This window comes from Monopterus albus, unplaced genomic scaffold (assembly GCF_001952655.1).
Source record: "Monopterus albus unplaced genomic scaffold, M_albus_1.0 scaffold76.1, whole genome shotgun sequence".
Lineage (NCBI taxonomy): Eukaryota > Metazoa > Chordata > Actinopteri > Synbranchiformes > Synbranchidae > Monopterus > Monopterus albus.
Genome location: NW_018127956.1, coordinates 1307680 through 1316688, shown reverse-complemented (window position 1 = coordinate 1316688; position 9009 = coordinate 1307680). Strand labels below are relative to the sequence as shown.

General features: G+C 39.7%; 2 protein-coding genes across 3 annotated transcripts in view; one reads left to right on the top strand and one right to left on the bottom strand.

Moving 5' to 3' along the window:
• Positions 1–3975, top strand: part of LOC109963557 (interleukin-21 receptor) — a 6904-nt gene extending 2929 nt beyond the window's left edge. Inside the window, exons 6-9 of the mRNA XM_020606177.1 lie at positions 2604–2769; positions 2894–2999; positions 3116–3194; positions 3264–3975. Coding sequence (XP_020461833.1) covers positions 2604–2769; positions 2894–2999; positions 3116–3194; positions 3264–3710 — 798 coding nt within the window. The 3' untranslated portion in view covers positions 3711–3975. The remainder of the gene's footprint in view (positions 1–2603; positions 2770–2893; positions 3000–3115; positions 3195–3263) is intronic.
• Positions 3976–4070: 95 nt separating this feature from the next.
• Positions 4071–9009, bottom strand: part of ube2ib (ubiquitin-conjugating enzyme E2Ib) — a 7256-nt gene continuing 2317 nt past the window's right edge. For both annotated transcript variants that reach the window (XM_020606185.1, XM_020606184.1), the window contains exons 2-7: positions 8682–8760; positions 8466–8549; positions 8146–8218; positions 6061–6170; positions 5698–5777; positions 4071–4848 (exon numbers count right to left, since the gene is read on the bottom strand). In XM_020606185.1, coding sequence (XP_020461841.1) covers positions 4785–4848; positions 5698–5777; positions 6061–6170; positions 8146–8218; positions 8466–8549; positions 8682–8747 — 477 coding nt within the window. In that variant the 5' untranslated portion in view covers positions 8748–8760 and the 3' untranslated portion in view covers positions 4071–4784. The remainder of the gene's footprint in view (positions 4849–5697; positions 5778–6060; positions 6171–8145; positions 8219–8465; positions 8550–8681; positions 8761–9009) is intronic.

The window sequence follows — 9009 nt, the reverse complement described above, 5'->3', positions numbered from 1 at the left end:
AGAGCTGAAGGCCAATCAAAGCAACTTGGGCTACCATAACACCTCAACTGTGTCAAAGGCTGATCGCCTCCATGCCACGCCGCCTTGATGCAGTAATTAATGCAAAAGGAGGCCCAACAAAGTACTGAGGACATAATACAGTACATTAACACACTTTTCAGAAGGCCAACATGTGTTTAAGATCCTTTTTTTTATTGGTCACATGAAATATTCTAATTTTGTGAAATACTGGATTTGGGGTTTTTTTTGTCTTTAATCCATAATCATCAAAATTGAAACAAATAAAGGCTTGAAATATTTCACTTTGTGTGTAGTGAACTAATATAACATAAGTTTCACTTTTTGAAACAAGTTATTGAAATAAATGGACTTTTCCTCGATATTCTAATTTTTTGGCACATACCTGTACTGTCAGCCTGTGGGTGATGAGAAATAGACTTCTCATAGCAAGGGAAGGACACTTTTAACTAAGAACATAATGGCTCTGATCCACTCTGGCGTGTCAATAAGCGTATGTCAGAACTAACCTGGGCAGATTAAAGGCTGCTGTTGGAACCTACTGAACAAAAGACTTTAATACAGAACTTCTCTATAAAACAGGGCCTGAAGATTAAATAATAATGCAGGACTAGCTGATATTGTACTTTATAAACAGTAATACATTCAATCAAATTACCATAACTCAACTGACACCTGAAGAACCACGGGCTATTGAAGCTCCAGGGTCTCAGGGAAAAACCCAAATTTTTACCATTTTATTTATTTGAAATTTTCAATGGATTTTTAAAAAAAAAAATTCTAAGTGTTGATTTAATCACATACAGTGCCTTGTGAAAGTATTCGGCCCCCTTGAACTTTGCGACCTTTTGCCACATTTCAGGCTTCAAACATAAAGATATAAAACTGTAATTTTTTGTGAAGAATCAACAACAAGTGGGACACAATCATGAAGTGGAACGAAATTTATTGGATATTTCAAACTTTTTTAACAAATAAAAAAACTGAAAAATTGGGCATGCAAAATTATTCAGCCCCCTTAAGTTAATACTTTGTAGCGCCACCTTTTGCTGCGATTACAGCTGTAAGTCGCTTGGGGTATGTCTCTATCAGTTTTGCACATCGAGAGACTGAAATTTTTGCCCATTCCTCCTTGCAAAACAGCTCGAGCTCAGTGAGGTTGGATGGAGAGCGTTTGTGAACAGCAGTTTTCAGTTCTTTCCACAGATTCTCGATTGGATTCAGGTCTGGACTTTGACTTGGCCATTCTAACACCTGGATATGTTTATTTGTGAACCATTCCATTGTAGATTTTGCTTTATGTTTTGGATCATTGTCTTGTTGGAAGACAAATCTCCGTCCCAGTCTCAGGTCTTTTGCAGACTCCATCAGGTTTCCTTCCAGAATGGTCCTGTATTTGGCTCCATCCATCTTCCCATCAATTTTAACCATCTTCCCTGTCCCTGCTGAAGAAAAGCAGGCCCAAACCATGATGCTGCCACCACCATGTTTGACAGTGGGGATGGTGTGTTCAGGGTGATGAGCTGTGTTGCTTTTACGCCAAACATAACGTTTTGCATTGTTGCCAAAAAGTTCGATTTTGGTTTCATCTGACCAGAGCACCTTCTTCCACATGTTTGGTGTGTCTCCCAGGTGGCTTGTGGCAAACTTTAAACAACACTTTTTATGGATATCTTTAAGAAATGGCTTTCTTCTTGCCACTCTTCCATAAAGGCCAGATTTGTGCAGTATACGACTGATTGTTGTCCTATGGACAGCGTCTCCCACCTCAGCTGTAGATCTCTGCAGTTCATCCCGAGTGATCATGGGCCTCTTGGCTGCCTCTCTGATCAGTCTTCTCCTTGTATGAGCTGAAGGTTTAGAGGGACGGCCAGGTCTTGGTAGATTTGCCGTGGTCTGATACTCCTTCCATTTCAATATTATTGCTTGCACAGTGCTCCTTGGGATGTTTAAAGCTTGGGAAATCGTTTTGTATCCAAATTCGGCTTTAAACTTCTCCACAACAGTATCTCGGACCTGCCTGGTGTGTTCCTTGTTCTTCATGATGCTTTCTGCGCTTTAAACGGACCTCTGAGACTATCACAGTGCAGGTGCATTTATACGGAGACTTGATTACACACAGGTGGATTCTATTTATCATCATTAGTACTTTAGGTCAACATTGGATCATTCAGAGATCCTCACTGAACTTCTGGAGAGAGTTTGCTGCACTGAAAGTAAAGGGGCTGAATAATTTTGCACGCCCAATTTTTCAGCTTTTTATTTGTTAAAAAAGTTTGAAATATCCAATAAATTTTGTTCCACTTCACGATTGTGTCCCACTTGTTGTTGATTCTTCACAAAAAATTACAGTTTTATATCTTTATGTTTGAAACCTGAAATGTGGCAAAAGGTCGCAAAGTTCAAGGGGGCCGAATACTTTCGCAAGGCACTGTATTCCTTCCCCTATCAATCCACACCTTTCCTTTATTTCCCTCTATCATTTGAATTTATTTAGAATTTTAAGTAGCACAACTGGGCCTCACTTAACATTTTTCTCCTTCTCAAAAGTTTAATTAGCACCTACTGTTTATTTTTTCTTTCAGGTGATTAGGACAACCACTACAGACTATTCTATGAATAATTCAAATTTAGAGCCAGACACTGAATACACTGCCACAGTACGCTCCAGTCCTGATATGACTCATTACAAGGGACAGTGGAGTGATTGGTCCACTGAGGTTCACTGGAAGACAGCATCAGCCATGAAGGGTGAGTCTCCCATTGTAGACAGCTAAGATGAGTAACGTGCATATTTTACCTGGAAGAAACCTAATATGCATTTTCTCCCACAACTGTGCACCTAATTTCTTCCACTCTGTGTTGCTCTGCACAGATTTCCCAACAAACACAGTCAAGTCTAAACTTTGGATGATGGTGTTGATCGCCCTGTGTGCGATGGCGCTACTCATGCTGTTTTTGTGCTACGCTCCTCTTAAAAAGTAACCTCCTCCTCCTTCAACTTTTGATTTCTCATCAAATCCAAAACAACAGTACAGAAAATCCCATTTCCTACAACCATTATCTCACAGAATATTACATTACTCACTACTTACAGGTGGAGGCAAAGTGCTTTTATCCCAACACCAGCGCCCTATTTCCACACCCTGTACAGTGACTGCCAGGGAGATTTCAAGGTACATATATCACACAAAATACTAGCAATTACTTCATGAAAATGCCTCTAATCATGACTGTGATTATAGAGCTGGGTGGTTACACACAAAACTGCAGAAGACATGCTGCATGAAGAACCACTCCAAATTGACACCCTGGCCAAGTGTGCAGAAGTCCAAGAGGAAGAGTGTGAGTGCCACTTTCCCTGTGAGGCAATGGAGGGCAGTGTATACAGCAACGTCACCGGCCCATTGTGCAACTCCTCTCTCCTGGACATCCCTTACACAGCGAGCACTGTGCCTCCACTGTCAGCTCCAGGAAGCTTGCTGAGCTCGACCCTCAGCTCTCATGCTGAGGGAGACTCTGGATGCTGGCTCTGCAGTAATACTTCCCTGAAGAACGAACCTCCATGCTACTATAATGAGTACTGCACATTGAGCGCCTTCCAGGGGTGTACTCCAATCAGTGCAGAGCAATGTGGGTGCTCCTTAACAAAATCTTGCCCACATGGGATTAGCAAAGCAGATGCCAATTAGAGTATGAAGTAACCGAGCAGTAAAATAGTGAATATGGGCCTTAACGTTCAGAACAACGCTTCAACTGCTTCAAGCTGAAAACAGCTACTGCAATTGCATTACTTTAGTTTTTACATTTAGTGGTATTTAACCATTATGAAGATAAGCAATAACTTGTATTTGTATACCAACATTAGACACAATGTAAATGATATGCTGTCAGCTTGCATCAAATGTTAAACTGTATAAAGAAACGTGAACAAAATATTTCCCAGATTAAAATTTCATTTTGACAAACTGTTTTGCTTTGTTTCAGAAATTTTATAAGCCAAGATGAACTTGCTGTATATTTTTCTTCTTTAATAAAATTTTTAAAAAGTTTTGTAGAAAGTTTTATTTACGCCAACACATACATGAACAAAGCACCATATAACCTTAAAGTCTGATACAGAAGTACGCCTACCTGCCTCGGTCACTGTGGCCATTTTTATTTATTCAATAGCAAACACTCTGGATAACAAAAAGACAGCCAAGGCAGCAGATTCTATCATATATTACAGCATGCTGAATAGAAAACCTGGGAAAAAGAATTTGACAGAGCCATCTAGAGACACTAGTGAGATACAACAGTATAAAAGTGCCATTCATTATACAGCAGTTCAAATACTGACAATGAAATAAGCTAATTTTACATTAAATTTATGGAAAATAAAAGGGGGAAACAAAGGAATAGACCCTGTGAAAGAGCAAAATAAAACAAAGACATCATTGAACATTGATGATCCAACTTGCATGGAGTCTTTGAAAATGGTACTGAGCTGTGTGTCCCTTGCACCACATAAGACAATTCATGTTTAAAAAGAAATGACCAGGGTGCTGAGGCACCCATCTCCTCCCAGCATTATGTGCCAACCGGCAATTAAGAACAAAAAATGATAGGTCAGAAGAGAGCGGATGGCACAGAATGTGTGGAGTTTAAATAGCAGTCTTTAAGCGAGTCTCGATGTGAGAAAAGCACATTCATTGAGAGACTGAGCGGGGAGGTGATTCATGTTAAACCCATTCCTTCTGCCGCAGTGGAGTGAGTCTTCGCCCTTATGAGGGGGAGAATTTTTTGGCTTGTGCTCGAACTCTTTTTTCATATTCTACTCTGTTTTGGCTGGAAAAGGGTGAAATAAAAAAGTCATTATCAGGGTGTTCTGATTTCTTACTCATCAGAAATAAGAGCCGTTTACAAACCATTATTATAATTTTCAGGAGCAGACAAACCTACAGTTTCTACAGTACAGGCTGTCCATGTGACGCAAGCTGAGACCTGGCTGGACAACTCACTGCCTTGAAGCAGCCACTTTATTGTTAGTGTGCAGATTAAAATAAGCTGTGAAACATGATTCACTGATTTGGTGAAACACATCCTGACCTTCAGTACGTGTACGTGCGCACACACACACACACACACACACACACACTTAACAGACACACTTCACTCACTACTGTTTATACCTCAGAACTGTCTCTTCAAGTGTATGTTTGAGGTTTTTTTTAAGAAGCCTGGCCTACAGCTCACTATCACCACATCTGGCCACATCTGCCAGCGTTCACATCAGTGAGGACATCCATTGCTAATGAGACCGATAAGGAAGACCTGGCAGGTTAAGGAGGAAACTATTCAGTGTCAAAGGAAAACAAAAGCTACTTCAGTGGCTTAAATAACAAAACGAGATCTGGAAGTTAATACCTTGTTTGCCTAAAATTGGCCTTGTGTGGGATTTTATTTGGACCACATAGGTTTACTTTACCTACAGTGTAACAAACTATCCATTTGGAAACCAGCTCCCTCGGGGTGATGATGAGCACGAATAATTCATCAGTTTCAACCTATTTCAGTAACTGACTTCTCATCTCCTTAGCTCATTTTAGACACATACATACATACATACATGTAGGAATTGTGCATGCTGACACCAGGTTTGAAAAGTTGAAATGGATGAAGTTCACTGTAGCTCACCAGTAGATTGTGTAAGCCTCTGCTTGGGCTGGATCCTGGATATTTGGCTCATTTAGGAGTTCCTGGATTCCTAATAAGATCTGTAGGATAAATAGACCAATGACACAATGTGACTTCATAATCAAAGATTCAGCTGATTTTGCATTTCTTCATAGGGCTGCTTAAAATATTTGTTGGTTACAAAAGTTGTTGGTCAGTTGTATGAACTTGATTTTAATTAAGGTCAGATCTCACTGGAGAGTTCAAAAAATCTTGTCACCTATTTTTAAAAGTGAATAAAATGGACTGATTGACAAAAATAAGGTTTATTTTTTCTTTTTGGAAAACCTGTAAATGTAAATGACACAGATGAGAAATCCAAACCTGCTTTATTGTGATGGCTGGTCTCCAGTCCTTATCCTCCTCTAGAATAGATAAGCATACTGTGCCTGATGGATACACATTTGGATGGAAGAGTGGAGGCTCAAATTTACCTGAAACACAACAGAACATGAAGTGTACTTATGTTACCGATCCATTACAAATGTCAGATAAAATGAACAAACAAATATCACTGGGCTTTTGACAACATAAACTGAACTGTTTGATTTAAGGTAGCAGCCCTGAGCCATATTTCAATATGGCATACAGACACCCCCCCAACACTACCCAAGTCCCCTGCTGACTGATGCGTCACAGTTCCCTGGTATTATGCCCACTCGTTTATGGTAATGTGATGGTTTTGTTCATACAGTGGTCAGTATTTTTCTCTCAGTAATTCGTTTTGTCTTGAGCAGCTGAATTGTCAGTGCTATTTCTGTATCTGCTCGCAAATTATTCAAGACTTCAAACATTACAAGCAAATTACTGCACAATGTTGTAAAATGAACAGTGAGGAATGCACAAGTGGACAGCAACAACTTGTTGGGTTTCCAATTAACATCCAAATCACTTTATAAGCAACAACGGAAGGATAAAGTTACTGTGCCCATCCATCAGCAAGATTTTAGATCAGCCTGAACAACCGTTGAACCACAGTGCTTAGAGGTCATTAGCAAAGTCTTCCAACAAAATAGTGATGTGAGAAAAACATGTTTGCTATTGCTGTGAAGGGAGAACCAATCACAGCCACGGTGTCAAGCAGGTCCAACACTGCTCTACTTTAGTAAGAAAGCTTGAACATGGGGCCACTACTATAACAAAGTTACTTCAAAATTAGTGTAGCAACAATTTAGCAAACTGGCTAAGTTAGCCTTTGGTTACAAACTATGTTTTTCATTGCCAGGATATGTCATGTTTGAAGACATTTTTTAATTTGATTTAGCCATGTACAGGATGAGAGGATGTCTTATTTAGCCATCAGAATTTTCAGAATTAATGCACTGGCTGAAAAAATATGGAAGCTCATTCACCCCCTCTGGTGAGAGAACCAGGGGACTCCTAGACTCCTGGCAGCAGTTTGACCATTTCAAATGTCAAGCTTTCATTAACTTAAAGTGAGCCACATTGTTGAGCCATGTCTACACTGAACAAGTAGTGTGTGCAGCATGCAACATCTTGCAGCGCAAACCCACGCTCCTATCTATACTGGGAATGCATTCACTCATGCAGTGGAAGTGCACATAAAGAAGTCTATATTAATGCACTGGAAAAAGAAAAACTATGGTCCTAAACTATAACAAGTAGCAGACAGTGAGGTAATTACTGGTTACACTTGCATGTAGGCTATATGTACAGTGTATCCAACCATGGTAAAACACAGCAAATGAAAAATACACACTTTAAGGAGAACTGCATGTTCCATGTTTTGTAGATCTTGTGTTTTAACTGTGTCTATATGATATATATGGTTTCTCTGTTTTGGTGGAGTTCTGGTTGGAATTAGTGAGCTTTCATTGCTTTGGTGGATTATGTGGCATGCTTAACTCATGTAGCTGCAAAATAAATGATTAAAATATATAAATAACTGAAACAATTAAAAATAAATAAAAAGAGCTGAAGCATATAAATACACTTCAGATCACAGTTACACGCATTAAATATGTGATATGCAAGTCGACAAGGGCGACGTAGACAGCTGGATTGACTAGTATAGGAGTGTATCAAAAATGCAGCCGAAACAAGAGTTTTCACTCTTCCATGACTGGAAAACAGGCTTCAAAAAGTCAAGGTTTTCCAGGATGCATGGGAACCCTGTGAAACAACTGTGATGTAGTCATGGCTCTACTTGTGCCAGCTTTAGGACAAACCTGGTAATGCTAAATGTCCCCAAAGGAAGGAAGGCATGCAATATAAAATGAACCTGGCTTTATGTTTTAGAAGAAGCATTCTTCTGTGGAGTGTTTGTTATTAACTCAATCTACGAAGTACATAATGTAGACTGAATTCTATAGGCATCTGCTACAGCAAAATAAGAGTTCCTGTGTGTAGTAATAATAGCTGTGTTGCCACTGAACACAGGTAGCTCACATTTTGGAGGTGAAGAAGGATAGTCATCCTTGAACAACATGCGCAGTTTGAAAAGGCCTCCTTCCCATGGAGTCTGAGGACACACAATTGCTAGATTAGCTTCTTAACAGAAAATCACAGATGTGCACAGGTTTCTGCCAAAGATTACTCATAAAACCTAATTATTGCTAGTTTCATTACATTACTTATCCTAACCCAATCACATGCAAGACATAATGTAACAGTTGGAACTTCATTATATAAATGTCACTACCATTAAGCAGAAGCTGCTATGTAAAGCAAAGATGTTCCATAGGCATATGCACTATGAAATACATTACCCCCTTCTTGCCCGGAATAGCACATTCCCAATTCATGAGATTCATGGTTCCATCTGGATTTTTGGTTGGTACAGCAACAAATCCCTACAAAATTGAGCAGGAGAATGCAAACCGTTAAGGTGTCAGTGTTTATTAGAGGACTGAGCACTATAATGAAATCCCAAAAAAGACATTCATAGTGAAGCCAGAACAGATGCATCTTCCAAGACTACTTACAAAAGGATGGTCCTTCCGCCATGCCTTGCGCTCCTGGGCAAGCCGGCTCAATGCAATGCCTGACATGATCTGTGGACTCCTGTAAGGGAAGAAATGCCAGGGCAAATTATATGAAGTCATTAGTCAACTGAGTCATTTATAAAGCTAAACAGCCAAACATTAGCTGGCCCTGATGCAAGGATTTCAAGATTTTCTCTGCTATCTTTGTAAACTGTGTGACACCCAAGTACCTAAATATATAGTGAGATGTTTGTCATACTGGTATGCCCACCAGACTATGTCTGTTAGATGGGATAACTGTATATCTGCGCCTTTTCAGACCGGTAAC